General features: G+C 51.4%; 1 protein-coding gene across 4 annotated transcripts in view; it reads left to right on the top strand.

Annotated features, from left to right (window-relative positions):
• Positions 1-20580, top strand: part of CEP131 (centrosomal protein 131) — a 32723-nt gene that overhangs the window by 200 nt on the left and 11943 nt on the right. Inside the window, exons 1-12 of one of the 4 annotated variants that reach the window (XM_064270572.1) lie at positions 30-1482; positions 2122-2313; positions 14154-14248; positions 14666-14780; positions 15059-15186; positions 16777-16890; positions 17620-17778; positions 18381-18498; positions 18843-18956; positions 19056-19206; positions 19644-19738; positions 20197-20367. In XM_064270572.1, the coding sequence (XP_064126642.1) occupies positions 2137-2313; positions 14154-14248; positions 14666-14780; positions 15059-15186; positions 16777-16890; positions 17620-17778; positions 18381-18498; positions 18843-18956; positions 19056-19206; positions 19644-19738; positions 20197-20367 (1437 nt within the window). In that variant the 5' untranslated portion in view covers positions 30-1482; positions 2122-2136. Of the gene's footprint in view, positions 1-28; positions 2314-14153; positions 14249-14665; positions 14781-15058; positions 15187-16776; positions 16891-17619; positions 17779-18380; positions 18499-18842; positions 18957-19055; positions 19207-19643; positions 19739-20196; positions 20368-20580 lie in introns of those variants that run through there. The other 3 variants (XM_064270571.1, XM_064270573.1, XR_010318264.1) reach the window with 3 other exon arrangements.

Consider the following 20580-nt stretch of genomic DNA (forward strand, 5'->3'; position numbering starts at 1 on the left):
GACCTGCCCCGTCCGAGTGAGCCCCCCGCCTGCCTAGCCCAGGGGCCTGGGACGGACGCCTCCTCGTCCAGGTGGGGGTTTGGAGGTTTCCATGGCCAGCGCGGTGTTTACTTCCCCAGAGCTGGCAGCTGCACATGTCAGCTGGGCAGCGGGGCCCAGCTCTTCACTGGGCGGTCCGAGGTTGGCCGGTGCCCCCAGGAGAAGATCGGGCGGAGTTTTAGCACCACCGGAAACGCATAGAGCATAGCCAAGTGCACTGACCTGGCCAAACGGCAGACAGCCCATTTCCATCCTGGAAGGTGGAGGCCGGTGGGTGTAGGGGGCCAGAGCGGCCCTGCTGTGGGTGTCAGGCTAAAGGAGGCCGCACTACGCAGAGAGCCGAATAGTCTTAAGTGATAAGTGGGTGGATGCCCCTGGCCATCACAGTCCTGGAGGACAGAGGAGTTGAACCCTGCTTATGGTCATCAGTGTCCCGCCTGCTCGTGTTGGGTAACACTCCTTGCTCTTGTGGGGCTTGCATTCTCACAGGGGAGTCCCACACAATGAAGAGGGATGGGGCAGTCAATGGGTCCTCTGAGGTCTGAGGGAATGGCCTCCGGGCAGAGGGACTGGCAGGTACAGAGAACGGTGGTTGCTGGGTTTGAGGGGCAGCACAGAGGCTGGCTTGGCTAACGTGAGGTGGGGGCAAAGGATGGGGTCAGACAAAGAGAGAGGCAGGGTCTGATCAGGTGGGTCATTAGAAATTTGGACTTTTTTCTGCCGGGCCTGGAAAGCCAGTGGAGGGTCTTCAGTGGGTTGGAAGTTAGAGTCCACCCAGAGGTGCCCCAGAAGAAAGGCCTGGAGATCTGCTTCCAAAAAGGCAACCACTGAAAACCCTATGAGCACAGTTCTACTCTGATACGGATGGGGCCCCTATGAGTCAGAGTTGACTCGATGATGGCAACTGGTTAGAGTGATCTCAGACACAGTTCATAAAGATCAGCTCTGGCTACCATGTGGGAGAGAGGGGGTACGGTGAGTTGTCAGAGTGGGCAGGACAGTGGTTGGGCCAGGGTTGTGGGGTGGAGGAAGTGAATGGGTTGGAGATAGCCCTGACAAGGTGCTGAGAGCAGGCATAGGGTACGGGAGGGGGGCGCCAGGTGAGAAGTAGCCCTTCGGCTCAGTTATAGAGAGTACCGGCAGGTGGGGGGACAAGTTTGAGATGGGCCTTGGGAGTGATGTCTTGGCCTCGTTGACGTGGAAGTGCCATCAGGGTTGGTGATGTGACCCGGCAGTTAGGACCCATCTGGGTGGAGGCACGGGTGGGTGGTGTCTGAAGCCAGCTGGTCAGAGGCGGCCCAGGAGAGTGTGGACAGAAGAGAGAGGCAGAGACTGAGCCTTAGGGGTCAGCAGAGGACCGGACTGTGGAAGCAAAGAGCAGGATGCCACATCCCGGAGATCCTGAGTGTGAGCACCTTCTTGGGTCAGAGGCTTTATGGCCAGGTGAGCTGGGGGACCCTGTAGACAGCAGTGAGCAGGGCTGTAGGGATGGAGGCTCTGTGGCCAGGTGAGCCAGGGACCCTGTGGGCAGCAATGAGCAGGGCTGTAGGGATGGAGGCTCTGGCCAGGTGACCTGGGGACCCTGTGGATGGCAATGAGCAGGGCTGTAGGGATGGAGGCTCTGTGGCTGGTAAACTGGTTGCTTGATGCAGAACTTCTAACTAGAACCAGGTCCTAGTTAGAATGGCTCATGCCTGCCAGGGTTCCCCATGAGCTGGCCTCGTGTCCCCTTGTCTGAGCCTTGTCACACCCTGGGAGAGGCCATCTGTGGTCCTCATGTCACAGGTGAAGAAGGCGAGGCTCAGATGGGGAGGAGCTCTTGGGATCACATGTGGCACATGGCTGTGCCTGGCAGGACCCTCCAGGGAGGTGCCCCTGTGTGCCCAACTATAGCTAGAACCCTCCTGTCCTGCCTCATGCTGGTGTTTTCCTGATAAGGAGGCTGCCCCCTGGAGAGGAGGGGCTGGATGGAGGAGCAGACCCCCGTGTCCTGGCCGGGCAGTGAGCACGTAGCCCCTGCGGGGATGCTGGATGCTGCGGCCTCATAGGCCACCTCCCTGCCTCTCTTGATTTGTTGCTCAGGCCGTCTTGCCCTTGATGAAAGGTTTCCGGGCCACCAGCGGCCCTGCCGAGGGCAACCCCAGCAGCATGGACCTGAGCCTGACCGGCCTGCCCCCACCCATGTCCCAGCGCCCCAACAGCGCCTCCACCACCAAGCCCGTTGCCCGCTCCGTCTCTGTGACCACAGGCAGCGAGCCCAGGAGGAAAGCGCTGGTGAGTGTTTTCGCCCAGGAGTGTGTGGCCCCTCCCTCCGGGGTTGCTCACGGTGCATCTGACCCTGGTACAGCTCCACACTATCCCTGCGGCTGGCCCGGGGCAGAGATGATGCTGGCCTTACAGGTCAGAGACCAAGGGCAGCCTAGGTTCTTTCAGCACAACCCTGTCCCTCCCGCTCCTCCACCGTATGGATTTGTTTAAGCCCTAAACAAAAGACATAGGGTTGACCTGTGTGGGAGGTGATGAGCTCCTGGTGGCCCTGGAGGAAGCTGGGTGGGCAGGTGGCAGGATGGCCATGATCTCGGGGCCAAGCTGCCTGCCCAGCCCACCTCAGTGAGGGATGGGTGGGATGGGAGCCCCAGGTCACCGCCAGGGCTGGCTGAGATAGGCAGGCAGGCCGCTGCCCTTCCCCGAGTTGCTGTTTGCCAGGGACCAGTCTGGGTCAGAGGGTACGTTCATGGAACATTGTGATAAACATTGCCATAAAGACTGTCCCACTCGACACTTGGGCCACAGGGTATGACAGCCTTTGTCTGTATACCTTGGCCAGATGACATTAGCAAACATTTCCGAATTCTTATTGGTTTTTACTAATCAGATAAGTTAGATACTTGCTTGTACTGTGTTTTTAATAAACTTTTTTCAGAACAGCTTTAGATTTACATAACTGTTGGAAAGTCAGCACAGAGGGTGCCCCCATAGCCCACACCCAGTCTCCCCTTTTAGTGACATCTTAGGTTAGGGAGGCGATGTGGACGTGTCATTAACTCAAGTCCACACCACATTCAGGTCTCCTCAGTTTTTCCCTCACATCCTGTCCCTGTCCCAGGACTCCATTACACTTAGAGGTCGCCTCTCCTCAGGCTCCTCTGGGGTGGGGCATTTCTCAGATGTTCCTTGGTTTTGGTGACCATGACAGTTTTGAGGAGAACTCGTCAGGTATTGCATGGACTGTCCCTCAGTTGGGATCTGTCTGATGTTTTCCTCGTGGTAGACAGGGTGTCTTAGTTATCTGGTGCTACTATAACTGAAATACTACACGTGGTTGGCTTTAAAAAAGAGAAATTTATTCTCGCACAGTCTGGGAGGCTGGAAGTCCAAATTCAGGGTGCCAGCTCTAGGGGAAGGCTTTTTCTCTCTGTCGGCTCTGGGGGAAGGTCCTTGTCATCAGTCTTCCCCCTGATCTGGGAGCTTCTCAGCACAAGGACCCTGGGTCCAAAGGACATGCCTCTCTTGGCTCTTGTTTCTTGGTGGTATGTGATCCCGTCTCTCTGCTTGCTTCTCTCATATCTCAAAAGAGATGGACTTAAGTTACAACTTAATCTCGTAGATTGAGTCCTGCCTCATTAATATAACTGCTGCTAATCCCACCTCGTTAACATCATAGAGGTAGAATTTACAACATAGGAAAATCACATCAGATACCAAAAAACATGGACAATCACGTAATACTGGGAATCATGGACTACCCAAGATGACACGCATTTTTGGGGGGACGCAATTCAATGTGTAACATGGGGTGAAGGGTCTGTGGGCAGAAGAGCACAGAAGTGACATGCCTTCCCATGGCATCATATCAAGGGTACGCGCTCTCAGATGACCTTCCATGTTGGTGCTGGCCTTGAGCACAGACCTCCATGTTGGTGCTGGCCATGTGCACCCACTTTCTCCACTGTGATGTTGCTCTTGGGGAGGAAGGCACCATGCGCAGTCCCCACTCATGAGGTGGGGAGTTGGGCTTCACCTTGGTGAGGGCACCTCGTTTGGAGTTCTGTTGGGAGATTTTTTTTTAATCTGTTCTCCCTCATGTATTTATTCAATCATTCATTTCTGTCAGTATGGACTCTTGGGTATTTATTTTATGCTTTGGGTTATAATCTAATACTGTGTGGTTTTGTTGTTCAGATTGCTCCAGCTTTGGCCACTGGGAGCTCTTTCATTGGCTCCTGTGTCCCTTTGCCACACCCCCATCAAAGCACTTCCTTACTTTCTGACACTACGCAATGCTCTAGGCCCTAGAATCGGCCATTTCTCCAGGGAGCCCTGGTTCCTTTTGGTCAGATGGTGTTTAGAAACCAAGATCTGGGTACTAGATGTGCTCATTGCTACTGGGGTGTCATTGCTTGTAGCCTTCTCAGCTGACAGAATAAGCCCTTACACATGTGTATAGACCTATAGCTATTTCTGTATGTCACCGTGTGTCTGCATTGAGCTGAACACGAGTTCATCCTGATGTCCCCAGCTCTAATCCATGACCACATGGCTTATTCTATCTTCCTCCTCTTGCTTGTCTGTAAACTCTCACTCCAGTGAGAAACCTGGCTCCCACCATCCACTTACTAAATTATTCAGTTCCAGTAAACAGACATAGTATCAGAATAGTTAACCCAGGCCCCCTTGGAAAACAACTCTTCCCAACTAGTGGACAGCGCTCATGTGCCGTTCCTTTTGCCCCAGTGGCACTGAGATCCCTCTCCCTCTGCCTCTGTGCAGATCCGCCTGCCCACTGGGCCTGCTGCCCGCTGCCCTTGCCCTCCCCTCCTCCTTCCCCGCCCGTACACTCCTGAGCTCCACACTTACCCGACTTTGCTCCCTTTTTCTAGCACCCACAGCGTCTAACATACCTTAATTTTCTCTGGTTTATTGTGTTCTTTTTGGTTCTTTGCCTCCCGGCCAGAATGAAGGCTGCCAAGGGCAGGTCAAACGTCTTGCTGCCCCCTGCTGTCCAGCACACGGTGGTTTCTCCAACTGTGTGGTGAATGGGTGGGCACAGGCAGTTGTAACTTCTGTGTAGCTATGTGTCTCCGTTTTCTTCTATTACATCTTCAGGCTTTTGTGTTATAAAGTTTCTCACTATGAACTCATGGTAAGAGCATGCTAAGGTTTCTTGTGTGAATCTTGTGCTTTCATTTTTCATGGAAGTTTTTGGTTCATCTGGACAGGTTTGGGGCAGGTGCTGTTACGGTGGCGTCTTTTTCTTTGGCTGTTACAGTGCATATGCTTTTGCTTTGAAACCGGTCAGACCTAGAGAAAAGCTGTAGGAGTGGTACAGTGAGCACCTGCGTGTCCAGTACAGTAGCACCTGCACGCCCAGTACAGTGAGCACCTGCACGCCCAGTACAGTGGGCACCTGCGCGCCCAGTACAGTGGGCACCTGCGCGCCCAGTACAGTGGGCACCTGCGCGCCCAGTACAGTGGGCACCTGCGCGCCCAGTACAGTGGGCACCTGCGCGCCCAGTACAGTGGGCACCTGCGCGCCCAGTACAGAGGGCACCTGCGCGCCCAGTACAGTGGGCACCTGCGCGCCCAGTACAGTGGGCACCTGCGTGCCTAGTACAGTGAGCACCTAGTACAGTGAGCACCTGCACGTGCACACCTAGTACAGTGAGCACCTGCACGCCTAGTACAGTGAGCACCTGCGCGCCTAGTACAGTGAGCACCTGCGTGCCTCGCCAGCCTTGTGGGGATGAGCTCTGCCATGTGTGCTTGGCCTTGTCTTTTCTGTGTTAATGTGTTGAATCATTTGAGACGCAACTGGAAATCTCACGAGGCTTTATCAGTAAGTAGGTCAGTGTGTGTCCCCTAAGGGTAAGGGTATCTTCCTGCTCGCCTCAATGTATCACACTGAAAAAAACCAAACCTGGCCGTTGAATCGATTCTTACTCATAGTGACCCTATAGGACAGAGTAGAACTGCCTATAGGGTTTCCAAGGAGCATATGGTGGATTCAAACTGCCAACCTTTTGGTTAGCAGCCGCGCTCTCTACCACTGCGCCACCAGGGCTCCTGATATCACATTAGGGCCTTTAAAATACTGTCACTAAGTGGCGTCCACATTTAGGTGTTGTCAATTGTCCTGCTCACCTTCTTTAGAGTGGGTTTTTTGTGTTTTTAAATTCAGGATCCACCCAGGACCACCATTTCCTTTAGACACCACGTATCGTTAGGCTCCTTCACAAATTAGCGTTCCCCAGGCTCTTTGTCTCCAGATCTCCCATGACATTGACCTTTGTGAAGAGTCCAGGACAGCTACAGGGAAACCTGTGAGAGCTAGAACTCGACAGGGCTGCCTTTGTTTTTCCAGTTCTCACAAGTTTTCTACCTTTGACAGAGTACAGTCTTACCACTTTTCTGTTGTTCATTTTAGTGACAAATATTTGAGTTTTTCTTCTCGGACAGGTTTCTGCCATCAACAGGTTCTGGCTTTCAAAGGTTTTACTCTCTCGTAGACTCTGCTAGCGTGGGTTTGTCTGGTGCCTCCATTTGGCGGAAGTACATACAGGTGACATCTCATCTTTCTCAGGCTGTCCTGCTGGGGTTGCAGTGTACATCCGTCTGTCCTTTGTTGGTGGTGTTTGATCACTCAGTCAAGGTCCTGGCTGCCATGTAAAATGTATTATTCCTGTTGTTATGGCGGGTGCTCTTTGGGTGTTACTCTGAGACCATGCGAGTGATGTCTTCCGAGGCCTTCCCTCCAATGGTCTTTTATCCAGTCATGCCGTGACAGTCCTTACTTGAGTCACTATGGTGGTGGTAACAGTGATTTTCTGTTCCTGCCGTTCCAGTTACACTTATAGTTTGGCATCCTCTAAAGAGAGCCTTCCCTTCCCTCCCCTGTCATTTGCTTGTTTTCTTTGTCTGGCTTAGAATTAAAAAAAAAAAAAAAGACAGCTTTATTAACATGGTATTTTGCATACTGTGAAATTACCCATTGTAAGCGCCTGGTTGATGATGTTTAGTAAATTTGTACAATTATGCAACCATCACCACAGCCTAGGTTCAGAACATGTATCAGTAGGTTCCAAGGCCCCTCATTCTGACAGCCACTGAGCTGCTTTCTGTCTATGTGGTTTTGCCTTTTCTAGAAATGGCTTGTAAGTGGGATCACACAGTATATGGTCTCTTGTGTCTGGTTTCTTTTACTTAGCGTAATGTTTCGAGATTTTCCCCTTTTGTATCAGGTACAATGTTTTACATTTTTATTGCTGAATAATATTTCACTGAATGGATTTTGCTTACCACATTTTTCTTACCCACTCACGAGTTGATAGACACTTGGGTTGTTTCTGCTTTTTAGCTATTATGAATAACTGCTGTGAATATTTGTGTAAAGTCTAAGAACAACAGTAACATAGTAGATACCTAGGAGTGGAATTGCTCTGTTTAATGTTTTAAGAAACTGCCAAACTGTTTTCCAAAGTATTCCAAAGCAGCATATGAGGGTTCCATTTTCTCCAAATCTTTGCAAATACTTGTTATTGTCTTTTTGATAGCTGTCGTAGTGGGTGTCCAGTGGTATCTCATTGGGGTTCTGACTTGTATTTTTCTGATGACTAATGCCCCCACGTGTCTGTCAGCTTGTCGTACTATGGGAGCTTGTGTGTTGCTGTGGTGCTGGAAGCTATGCCACTGGTATTTAGATACCATGGTGGACAGGTTTCAGCTGAGCTTCCAGACTAAGACAGACTAGGAAGAAGGACCTGGCAGTCTACTTGTGAAAAGAATTAGCCAGTGAAAACCTTATGAATAGCAGTGAAACACTGCCTGATATAGTGCCAGAAGATGAGCCCCCCAGGTTGGAAGGCACTCAAAAGGTGACTGGGGAAGAGCTGCCTCCTCAGAGTAGACTCGACCTTAATGACGTGGATGGAGTAAAGCTTTCGGGACCTTCATCTGCTGATGTGGCACAACTCAAAATGAGAAGAAACAGCTGCAAACATCCATTAATAATCAGAACGTGGAATGTAGGAAGTATGAATCTAGGAAAATTGGAAATCATCAAAAATGAAATGGAATGCATAAACATCTATATCCTGGGTATTAGTGAGCTGAAATGGACTGGTATTGACCATGTTGAATTGGACAGTCATATGGTCAACTATGCTGGAAATGACAACTTGAAGAGGAATGGTGTTGCTTGCATTCATCGTCAAAAAGAACATTTCATGGTACAGCCACTTTGGAAATCGATTTGGTGCTTCCTTAAAAAACTAGAAATAGAACTACCATATGATCCAGCAATCCCACTCCTTGGAATATATCCTACAGAAATAAGAGCCTTTACACGAACAGATATATGCACACCCATGTTCATTGCAGCACTGTTTACAATAGCGAAAACTTGGAAGCAACCAAGGTGCCCCTCAACAGATGAGTAGATACGTAAATTATGGTATATTCACACAATGGAATACTACGTATCGATAAAGAACAATGATGAATCCATGAAACATTTCATAACCGGGAAAAATCTGGAAGGCATTATGCTGAGTGAAATTAGTCAGTTGCAAAAGGACAAATATTGTATAAGACCACTGTTACAAGAACTGGGGAAATAGTTTAAACAGAGAAGAAGATATTCTTTGATGGTTATGAGAGGGGGGAGGGAGGGAGAGAAGTATTTACTAATTAAATAGTAGATAAGTTCTATTTTAGGTGAAGGGAAAGACAATACACAATACAGGAGGGGTCAACACAACTGGACTAAACCAAAAGCAAAGAAGTTCCCTAAATAAACTGAATGCTTCAAAGGCCAGCGTAGCAGGGGCAGGGGTTTGAGGACCATGGTTTCAGGGGACATCTAAGTCAATTGGCATAATACAATTTATTAAGAAAACATTTTGCATCCCACTTTGGAGAGTGGTGTCTGGGGTCTTAAATGCCACCAAGTGGCCATCTAAGATGCATCAATTGGTCTCAACCCACATGGAGCAAGGAAGAAAGAAGAACACCAAAGACAAGGTAATTAGGAGCCTAAGAGACAGAAAGGACCACATAAGCCAGAAACTACATCCACCTGAGACCAGAAGAACTAGATGGTGCCTGGCCACAACTGATGACTGCCCTGACAGGGAACACAACAGAGAACCCCTGAGGGGCAGGAGAGCGGTGGGGTGCAGACCCCACATTCTCATGAAAAGACCAGACTTAATGGTCAGACTGAGACTAGAAGGACCCTGGAGGCCATGGTCTCCAGACCTTCTGTTAGCCCAAGACAGGAACCATTCCCAAAACCAACCTTTCAGACAGGGATTGGACTGGCATATGTGATGAAAATGATACTGGTGAAGAACAAGCTTCTTGGATCAAGTAGACACATAAAACTATGTTGGCATCTCCTGTCTGAAGGGAGATGAGAGGGCAGAGGGGGCCAGAAGCTACCTGAATGGACACGAGGAGGGAGAGTGGAGGCAAGAACTGTGCTTTGTCATTAGGGGGAGAGCAATTAGGAGTGTATAGCAAGGTGTATGTAATTTTTTATATGAGAGACTGACCTGATTTGTAAACTTTCACTTAAAGCACAATAAAAATTAATTAAAAAAAAAAAATCTGAGGATCTATCCTGAAGTACATTTCTGTCAGTGATAGGATGATATCCATATGCCTATAAGGAATACCAGGTAATATGACTATTATTCAGATTTATGCACCAACCACTAAGGCCAAAGATGAAGAAAATGAGGTTTTTTTTACCAGCTTCTGCAGTCTGAAATTGATCGAACATGCAATCAGGATGCATTGATAATTACTGGTGTTTGGTTTGGAATGCCAAAGTTGGTAGCAAAGAGGAAGGATCGGTAGTTGGAAAATATGGCCTTAGTGATAGAAATGATGCTGGAGATCACATGATAGAATTTTGCAAGATCAACGTCTTCTTCATTGCGGATACCTTTTTCACCAATGTAAACAGTGACTGTACACATGGACCTCACCAGATGGAATACACAGGAATCAAATCGACTACACCTGTGGGAAGAGATGATGGGACAGCTCTGTATCATCAGTCAGAACCAGGCCAGGGCCAGGCTGTGGATCAGACCATCAATTGCTCGTGTACAAGTTCAAGATGAAACAGAAGAAAATTAGAACTAGTCAATGAGAGCCAAAGTACAACCCTGAGTATATCCCAGCTGAATTTAGAGACCATCTTAAGAATAGATTTGTCGTGTTGAACACTAATGACTGAAGACCAGACGAGTTGTTGAATGACATCAAGGACATCATATATGAAAGAAACAAGAGATCATTAAAAAGAAAGAAAGAAAAGACCAAAATGGATGTCAGAAGAGACTCTGAAACTTGCTGTTGAAAGTTGAGCAGCTAAAGCAAAAGGAAGAAATGACAAAGTAAAAACTGAACAGAAGATTTCAAAGGGTGGCTCGAGAAGACAAAGTATTATAATGACATGTGCAAAGAGCTGGAGATAGAAAACCAAAAGGGAAGAACACGCTCAGCATTTCTCAAGCTGAAAGAACTGAAGAAAAATTACAAGGCTCAAGTTGCAATATTGAAGGATTCTTTGGGAAAAATATGAACTGACACAAGAAGCATCAAAAGAAGATGGAAGGAATACACAGAGTCATTATACCAAAAAGAGTTGGTCAACGTTCAACCATTTCAAGAGGTGGCATATGATCAGGAACTGATGGTACTGAAGGAAGAAGTTCAAGCTGCACTGAAGGCATTGGCGAAAAACAAGGCTCCAGGAATTGACAAAATATCAACTGAGGTGTTTCAACATATGGGGGCAGAACTGGAAGTGCTCACTCATCTATGCCAAGAAATTTGTGAGACAGCTACCTGGTCAACCAACTGGAAGCAATCCATATTTATGCCTATTCCCAAGAAGGGTGATCCAACTGAATGCAGAAACTATCAAACGATATCATTAATATCACACACAAGCAAAATTTTGCTGAAGATCATTCAAAAATGGCTGCAGCAGTATATCAACAGGGAACTGCCAGAAATTCAGGGAGGAATCAGAAGAGGACCTGGAACCAGGGATATCATTGCTGATGTCAGATGGATCTGAGCTGAAAGCAGAGAGTACCAGAAGGATGTTTACCTGTGTTTTATTGACTATGCAGAGGCATTCGGCTGTGTGGATCATAACACATTATGGATAACATTACAAAGAATGGGAATTCCAGAATACTTAATTGTGCTCATGATACATAGATCAAGAGGCAGTTGTTTGGACAGAACAAGGGGATACTGAGTGTTTTAAAGTAAGGAAAGGTGTGTGTCAGGGTTGTATCCTTTCACCATACCTATTCAATCTGCATGCTGAGCAAATAATCCTAGAAGCTGACCTATATGAAGAATGGGGCATCAGGGTTGGAGGAAGACTCATTAACAACCTGTGTTATGCAGATGACACAACCTTCCTTGCTGAAAGTGAAGAGGACTTGAAGCACTTACTAATGAAGATCAAAGACCACAGCCTTCAGTATGGATTACCCTTCAACATAAAGAAAACAGAAATCCTCACTACTGGACCAAAAAGCAACATCATGATAAACGGAGAAAAGATTGAAGTTGTCAAGGATATCATTTTACTTGGATCCACAATCAACACCCACGGAAGCAGCAGTCAACGAGTCAAAAGACACATTGCATTGGGCAAATCTGCTGCAAAGGACCTCTTTAGAGTGTTAGAAAGCAGTGTTGTCACCTTGACGACTAAGGTGCACCTGACCCAAGCCATGGTATTTTCAATTGCATCTTATGCACATGAAAGCTGGAGAATGAATAAAGAAGACCGAAAATGAATTGACGCCTCTGAATTGTGGTGTAGGAGAAGAATGTTGAATATACCATGGACTGCGAAAAGAATGAACAAATCTGTCTTGGAGGAAGTACAACCAGAAGGCTTCTTAGAAGCAAGGATGACGAGACTGCATCTTACATACTTTGGACATGTTGTTAGGAGGGATCAGTCCCTGGAGAAGAACATCATGCTTGGTAAAGTACAGGGTCAGCGTAAAAGAGGAAGATCCTCAGCAAGATGGATTGACACAGTGGCTGCAACAGTGGGCTTAAGCATAACAATGATTTTGAGTATGCTGCAGGACCAGGCAGTGTTTTGCTCTGTAGTACTTAGGGTTGCTATGAGTCGGAACCAACTGGACTGCACCTAACAACAACAATGACTAATGATGTTGAACATAGTTTCATATGCTTCTTGGTCATTTATATTATCTTCTCTGGAGAACTATCTATTCAGATTTTTTGCCTATTTAAAAAAAATTGAGTTGTCTTATTTTTTCATTGTAAGAGTTCTTTATATATCCTGGATATAATACTTTACCAGGTATGTGGTCTGCAAATATTAATATTTTCTGCTAGTCTGTGGCTTACCTTTTTATTTTCTAAATGGTGTCTTTTGAAGAACAAAAATTTTTAATTTTGATGAAATCCAGTTTATCAATTTTTTCTTTTATGGGTTTTGCTTTTGATGTCGTGTCTAAGAAACCTTTCCCTAACCCAAAGTCTTAAAGATTTTCTCCTATGTTTTCTTCTAGAAGTCTTACAGTTTTAGCTCTCATATCTAGGTCTATGAACCATTGTGAGTTAGTTTTTGTTACGGTACGTGGTAGGGGTTCTGGTTCACTTGTATGCATGTGGTGTGAGGTAGGGGTTCTGGTTCACTTGTTTGCATGTGGTGTGAGGTAGGGGTTCTGGCTCACTTGTTTGCATGTGGACATCCAGTTGTCCCAGCATCACTGTCTCTTCTCCGTTGAACTGCCTTAGTGCCTTGGTTGGGAATATATATAGACTGTAAACGTGAGGGTTTATTTTTGGATTCTCTTCTGTGCGATTGAGCTACATGTCTATCCTTAAGCTAACATTACTTAATCTTGGTTGCTATAGTTTTATTGTAAGACTTGGAATCAGGAAGTGTCAGTTTTCCAACTTTCTTCTTCTTTTTCTAAGTTCTTTTGGCTAGCCTAGATCTTTGCATTTCCGTATACATTTTAGGATCAGCTTGTTAATTTCTGCAAAACGGCCAGCTGGAATTTTGATAAGGGATCACGTTGAATCTATATCATTTTGGGGGAGTTGGTCCGTTGCTTTCTGTACTGAGCATTAGGTGGCTTGAACACCACTTCCTGGAACCAGTTTATGATTTGTTGCCTTTTCTGGAAAGTGTGAGAAAGCTGTGAGCCCTTCCCTAGGAAAGTGTGCATGCTCACGTGCGTGTCAGATTCTCTCCTGTGGACCTTGCCGTGTCTCACCTGGCCTCCATTGCCCAGCCACACTGCTGCCAAGCTGACCTTCCCTGCGTGCACTTGCTGTTTGTTTTACCACTTGGGGAGACTATTGAGCGACGTGGGGGAAGGAATCATAACAGATTGCTCGGTGTCTGTGGTGTGACTCCACATATAAGCATATCCATCGGCGTGGGGAAAAATGGAAAAGGTAGAAAACAGTGTCAGCAGTGGTTATTTTTGGAGTTATAGATGGGTTTTATTTCCTTATTTATGCTTTTCTGTGTTTCTCAAAATTTCAGAAAACTTCCATAAATCAGAAAATAATTACATGTTAAGAAAATTTAAAAAACCAAACCAAACCCTGTTGCTGTTGAGTTGATTCTAACTCATAGTGATCCTACAGGACAGAGTAGAACTGTCCTATAGGATTTCCAAGGTGCAGCTGGTGGATTCGAACTGCCAACCTTTTTGGTTAGCAGCTCTAGCTCCCCATAGCTCTTAACCACTGCGCCACCAGGGCTCTAAGAAAATTAAAGGTGTGTTTAAGAATATGGGCTGGAGAGCTTTATGTGGGGAGATTTGAATACTATCAGTGAAACCACCAAAAAGAAAAGAGGTTCAGGAGGCATTGGTTTGGTCAAGACAACTGGTTTCCTGGTTTTGCTTTCTGTTTTATGTTGGTTGGGCTACTTGTTTTTGCTTAAAGGTCCGTGACCCAGGAGAAGTCTTCTTACTAGGCCCACTGCCTTCCTCTAGACCTGCTACTTCTGGGCCTGGCCTGGGTGATGGAGAGGGTCGGGTACCTTTGCCACTTCATTGATTGTGCCCCCCTTTTTGCAGGAGGCCACAGGGCCCAGGGGCTCCCGTGCTATCAACAACCTTCGAAGATCTAATAGTGCCACACAAGTCAACCAGCCGTGGGCCGCCACCCTCAGGTAACCTTCCTCCCTCTTAGGTAGCTCCTAGCCCCCTCAGGTACCCAGGCCCCCTCAGGTAGACCTTGCCCTGCTCAGGTGCGGCAGGCCCTCTCGCCCCCTCTCAGTTTCAGAAATGGGGTGAGGCATGTCCTGGGTCCGTGGGCAGTGGTTGGTGGGTCTGGACTCAGGCCGTCCAGCTGGGCTTTTTCCTCCACTCTGAGCTGCTAGGCCCCCACGGCTCTTTGTCAACAGGGAAAGAGGGTGGTGGCAGCAGGTGACCCCTGTTTGAAGCACGTGGCTCCCACGTGTCTGTGGCCAGTGAGCCTTGGGGAACTCTGCTGGGGTCCTTTGCCAGGCATGGCCGTCAGAGCAGAGCTGGGAACCAGCTCCTCTGGGCTGTCTGCTCACTCTGCTTGCTGTCCTCTTTGGGCACAGGATGGTGGAGCCCCCTGACTTCCTGGCACTCTTTGAGAGCAGCACCATGGGGAGAAAGAGGCTGGCCAGCTTGGGCAGCACCCCGAGCAAGAAGGGGGCTGCATGGAATGTCCTGGTAAGCCCTGGAGGCCAAGCCGGGACTGGGGGCAAAGGGGGCGATCTCCACGCTCCTCTCCCTGCTTCCGTAACAGAATGCCAGGGCCAGTGGTGGAAGTGTCACTGTAACATGCAGTGTCAGGAGAATGAAAGAACTTTCTGGCCCCTGGGGCCATCCTCCCCACCTCGGGTGTGGAAAGCTGGGCACCCGTCCTGTGTTGTGGGTGAGGCGTGAGTGGCAGAAAAGGGTGAAACGCGCGGCAGGGCTAGGGGCTGAGTGGCCTCGTGTGTGCACAGGATGACCAGCCCCAAGAGCTTACCCTGCCACCTGGCACTTGGAGCTCCGGTGCCCCCGACTCACCAGCTAGCCTGCGGAGAAGGGAGTGCACTGTGACACTGGCTCCCAGCTTCACTGCCAACAACAGGTACGGCTGATGTCTGGGGCAGGGACTGTGTTTGCCTGGTTCCTGGCCAGCCAGGGTGTTTGGAGTGTATGAATGAATGAATGAGTGGCTTTCTTTACCCAAGGAAAAGGGAGGAGGGACCAGGTGGAATGTCTTAGTTTTCCAGTGCTGCTGTAACAGAAACACCACAAATGGATGGCTTTAACAAGCAGAAATTTATTCCCTGACAGTTTTGGAGGCTGGAAGTCAGAATTCGGGGCACCAGCTCTAGGGGAAGGGTTTCTCTGTTGGCTCTAGGGGAACGTCCTTGTCGTCAATCTTCCCCTGGTCTAGGAGATTTTCAGCACAAGGACAGCAGGTCCAAAGGACGCACTTCACTCCCGGCGCTTCTTTCTTGGTGGCATGGGGTCCCTCTCTTTTCTGCTCGATACTTTCTTTTATATCTCAAAAAAGATTGACTCAAGATACAACCTAATCCTGTAGATTGAGTCCTGCCTCATTAACATAACTGCTTCTAATCCTGCCTTACTGACATCATAGAGGTAGGATTTACAACACGTAGGAAAATCACATCAGATCACAAAATGGTAGACAACCACACAATACTGGGAATCACAGCTTAGCCAAGTTGACAGACATTTTGGGGGGACACAATTCAATCCATGACAAGGTGTCTTGCACAGAGACTGAGCCGCTGTTTGAGGATGGGTGGACTCTTCCTGGAACTGACCTCTGGCCTGGGGGGCTCAGATGATGACCCCCAGGCCTCCTCTCATCATCCCCAGCCTTTCCCTCCAGAGGCCTGAGTCTCTCATCTTTGGTCTTGAAGTTTCAGGTGTGGGGCGGGGGAGCTTGTGAGGTGACACAGGTCACTTTGGAGGCTCATGGGAGTTTCTGGAGCTTCCAGACCCAGACTCTGGTGTCTCTGGAGGGGAGGTGGCACTTGGGGTCCCAAGCTGCTTCTCAGGCTCTGCCAGGAGGTGCAGTGGGTAGGCTTCTCGTCAGGGCTGTGTGGGGCAGAGCCCTGAGGCCGCTCACCCAGGACACAAGGGCCAAAGCTCGTCCGGCAGGGGAGGGCGTGGCCCGTGGCCCACCTGACGGGCCCATGGCTGAGCTTGTGTCAGCGTGGTTAGAGGGGCCTGCGGGGGCCAAGGTGAAAGCAGACCTAGCACAAGTGCCCTGAGCCATGAGCACAGCTTGTCCTCCTGCTCCAGGAAGCTGGGGACAGGGCGAGAAGGTGCGACCTTATGCTTTGCATCTTGAAGAAAGAACTTTCCCACAGGGGAAGCTGCCTCTCAAAGCCACAGTCTCTGAGGGAGAGGGAGTCTGCACCTGCGAGCACCAAGGATTCCTGCTTTTAGTGCGAGAATTAAAATTAAAATTTGTGTTTTTATCAGAGCAACACCTGCACACAGCTAACAAGTCAACAGCACCACAAGCTGATAACCAAAGGAGCAAACCTGCTGCCCCTTCCCTCCCCAGCCCAGTCCTGCTCCCAGGAGCAGCCACTGTAGGCTACTTCTTCGTCCACAACCACCTGGCGCCTGCCCGACGTGACATGGGCTCCAGTGCCCACCCCTCAAAGCTGAGCTGCTGCTTGTCTCTTGGCAGGAGCAACAAGGGAGCTGTGGGCAACTGTGTCACCACCATGGTGCACAACCACTGCCCGCCCATGGAAAAGGCGCCCCCGCCCAAGAGCTCCAACCAGACGCCCCCCTCCCTCAAGTAAGGCATGCTGCCTGCGTCCAGGGGGCCCGTCCATGGCCTGGCTCCGACCTGAGCCCAGCGCATGTGTGCACACTCCTGTAGACACCCGGACCAGGGCCCGGTGCCTGTGTGCACACGCCTGTAGACACCAGGACGCAGGCCTGGTGTTCAGGACTCCTGCCCACAGTACTATCCCTCCTGTCCTGGAGTGGTGGCTTCCTGAGGGAGAGGAAATAGACCAGGCTGGGGGTGGGGCTCACCCGCATGTGGCACCCCTCCCCTCTGTCCTGTGCCCCAGGGGCAGCCCTACTCCAGTGCAGAGCTGAGATTGGGGTCATGGCGCCAGCGCCCAGGCTGCTGGCTGAGTCTCGAGCTGGGAGGGGCTGTGGGCCACAGCACGGTAAGCCTGTTAGAGGACCGTCGAGTATGTCCCACCGAGAGCCAAGGATGCCCACGGGACCCCCGAGTCATGGTCCCACTCTGGAATCCTGTGACTCTGAGAAACTCTTTGTTTTTTCAAATTTGAAGAGCTCCCTCACTCAGGGTGCCCACAGATGGGACCTGTTTGGGTGTCAGTGGCCCTGCAACCCACAGATCACAGTGGCCCTCACAGGGCACGCTGAGTGCCCTCCGGGTGCTGTCTGCCTGGGTGCTTCCCTGGCTTAGAGCAGCTCAGATGAGCCTGATCATTCTGTGGGGTGGTGAGACAGGTCCGTAAGTGTGACCCCGTGTCTGTGTGTCTGTCAGCAACATCATCAAGGCAGCCACCACTGAGGGTGCCGAGGGCAGCAGCTTCAGGAAGCCCCAGGAGAGCATCTCTAGCAGCAGCCACGTGGCTGGGAACAATGCCAGGGGCGCCGGGGGGCTGTACAGGAGGAAGGAGGTGACGGAGGAGGAGGCTGAGAGGTGACTGGGCTCTGGGCAGGGGACACGGAGGGCTGGAGTTCAGAGCATGGGGACAGGGCTGGGGGGGGCAAGGGCAGGAGGAGGGGCCAAAGACCCCAACGATGAATAAAACGAGTTGCTGGCGAGTTGATTCTGACTTACGAACACCCCACGTGTATCAGAGTAGCACTGTGCTCCACAGGGTTTTCAGTGGCTGAGTTTTTGGAAGTAGAGTGCCAGCCCTTTCTTCACAGGCACCTCTTGGTGCACTCAAACCTCCAACCTTTTGGTTAGCAGCTGAGTGCATTCACCATGTGCACTACCAAGGACTCCTGACCAGAAAAGCGCCCAGCTGGCCCCTTTCTGTCCATGAGTGGCATCCACTGGGTGGGCTGCCCGCTCATTCCCAGCTGGTGGACATCTAGGCATGTCCAGCCTGGTCGGTTCTGAGTAAAGCCGCATGAGCACCCTGTGAGGATGGCACTTTCCTTCCTCCTGGGGACTCCTGGTGGCGCTGGTTCTGCTGGGCCAGTGGTGTGTGCAGCAGCAGCTCCCCTCTGTGGGGCTGGGCTGTGGGGCTGTGGAAGAGAGCGCTGCCCGCCGCTGAGCCCGCTCTCCCACAGGTTCATTCACCAGGTGAACCAGGCCGCCATCACCATCCAGTCCTGGTACCGCCAGCAGGTGCAGCGGCGCCGAGCTGGAGCGGCCAGCCTGGAGCATCTGCTGGCATCCAAGCGAGAGGTCAGCGTGGGGGCCCAGCCCAGGCTCAGCCTGGGGGTGGGGCCTCAGAAGCCCAGGCTGGGCCATGTGCGGGCAGAGACCAGGACAACTGATAGAAGCCGTTGTGTCCCAGAATGTGGACACTCATCTGTGGGCCCAGAGTCTACTCGGCCGGGCGGTGGTCCTCAGTGGGTCCCAGGAGAAGACTTGGAGGTTGTCCTCATGTGGGCCTCACTGGGGCATGTTTGGGGCCCCAGTGGTGGTCACCTTCCCAGTGGACTCCACAGACTCTGGGGGCCTCGGGCGTTGTCTGAAGACCCAGGTCTGGGCCCAGCGGACCTGCTGCAGCTTTGCTTCTTCTGCAGCAGCGACAGCGGCAGGCAGAGGGGAACATCCTGGAGCTGCACCAGCAGAAGGTGGCCGCCAGGAGGAGAGCCCGAGAGGAGAAGGCGCGCCAAGCCAGGCGGGTGGCCATCCAGGTGCTGGGGGCCTGCGGGTCCCCAGGGACACCCCTGCCTACTCCTCCCCTGGCGGCCCTCTTCCACACTGGGCAGCTGCTCAGAGAACCCTCCTTCCAGGAACTGCAGCAGAGCCATGCCCAGAAGTCTGCTGAGGCTGAGGCCGGGCCACTGCAGGAGCCCCGAGGGATGGGGAAGCCCAGGCCTGCCCAGGAGCTCCCCCTGACACCAGCGTCCACAGCCTTTCACGAGGCCAAGGCCAACAATGTGGGTGAGCATAGCCCACGCCACGCCATGCAGGCTTTCTCCCACCCTCTGCCACCCCGCTCCCTGTGCTCACCATGGGTACACCACCAGCCAGCCTGCACCCTGCCCTCCCCTGTCCCCACCCACCTCCAGGAGGGCTGTGGCCCGAGCTGACCTGCCCTGCGCCTTGCACTGCGTCTCCCCCACAGAGGGAGGGCCCCTGCTGTTGAGCATATCCCCCAGCGCCCTCCTCCTCCTCACATGCCCACTTGCTCTGGAGCTGGATGTGACCCTCAGGTGCTAGTCAGCGGGGACGCTCAGAGCCAGTGCCCCGACCTCATACCTGGGAGACACCTCCTGCTGTGCCTGGCTCTTCCCCAGGGCCCACACGTCACCCTCCAGTGGGGGGCGCCGTGTCCTCCAGGTGGCCCTCAAGGTGTGACGCTGTGTTCTTTTTTGCAGGGCCCAGCTCCCACACTGCAGGCCCCGAGCAGCCTGGCCAGCCAGCTTCCAACCCGTCTCCAGAACCCCGCTCCTCTCCAGAAGTCACCCCGCAGGTCTTGCAGCAGCCCCTCCTCCCAGCCTGACTCCAGTTTCAGGGTGGCCTAGAATCCACCAATACTCACTTCTGGCAGTGGGTCACTCAGACTGAGCAGCTGAGCTGCCCAGCTGATCTGTTCTGGGCTGCAGTGTTGCTGAGCGGACTCCACAGGTCACTTTGAGATCCCTCTGGGCCTCCCACGGCCCAAGCCTGGGGTACTAGCAGCCTCGTCTGTGGAGGAGGAGCTGGGAGCTCCGGGTCAGGTGGTGGCCCAGGCCCATGTCTTTCCTGGAGGGTCTTAGATGTGCTCCCAGGGAGGGAAGGTCCTGTCCTTTGAGGCGCAGTTCACGTGGCCACAGGGTGCAGACGTATGTGTCTAGAGCAAGGCCCCGGGCCCCTCCCGGCTCTGCTCGGCATCGTACGCAGGGCCACTTGCCCACTGACAGCCTGCCGGCCTCTCCCCACCTTCTGCAGGACACCCACGCCCAGGACGTGGCCAGTGAGCATCTGGAGGTGGCGGGCCCCACCAAGCCTAGGGTGACCCTCAGCGAGCTGCTGGACACCCTGCAGCTGCTGGAGGCAGAGCCTGAGCCACTGCCCCAGCCCCAGGCCTACCACAAGGAGAAGTATGCCTGGATCGATGAGGTGAGCTCTGTGGGGTGCTCGGGGAGCAGGGGTGCTGTACTGCTTTAGTGGGTCCTTCATGGGGTCAGGGGCCTGATGACCAGGACATCTGCCTTTTCTGCTGGTCCCTTTTCTACCCAGCTCTTTTCCTGTCCAAGGTCCCTTCTGGTTAGGACATTCAAAATGACCCCAAGGAGGGACTGGCCACCAGGATGGGGTGACTCCTCTCAGCCA

The sequence above is a fragment of the Loxodonta africana genome, chromosome 18, assembly GCF_030014295.1.
Source record: "Loxodonta africana isolate mLoxAfr1 chromosome 18, mLoxAfr1.hap2, whole genome shotgun sequence".
Taxonomy (NCBI): Eukaryota; Metazoa; Chordata; class Mammalia; order Proboscidea; family Elephantidae; genus Loxodonta; species Loxodonta africana.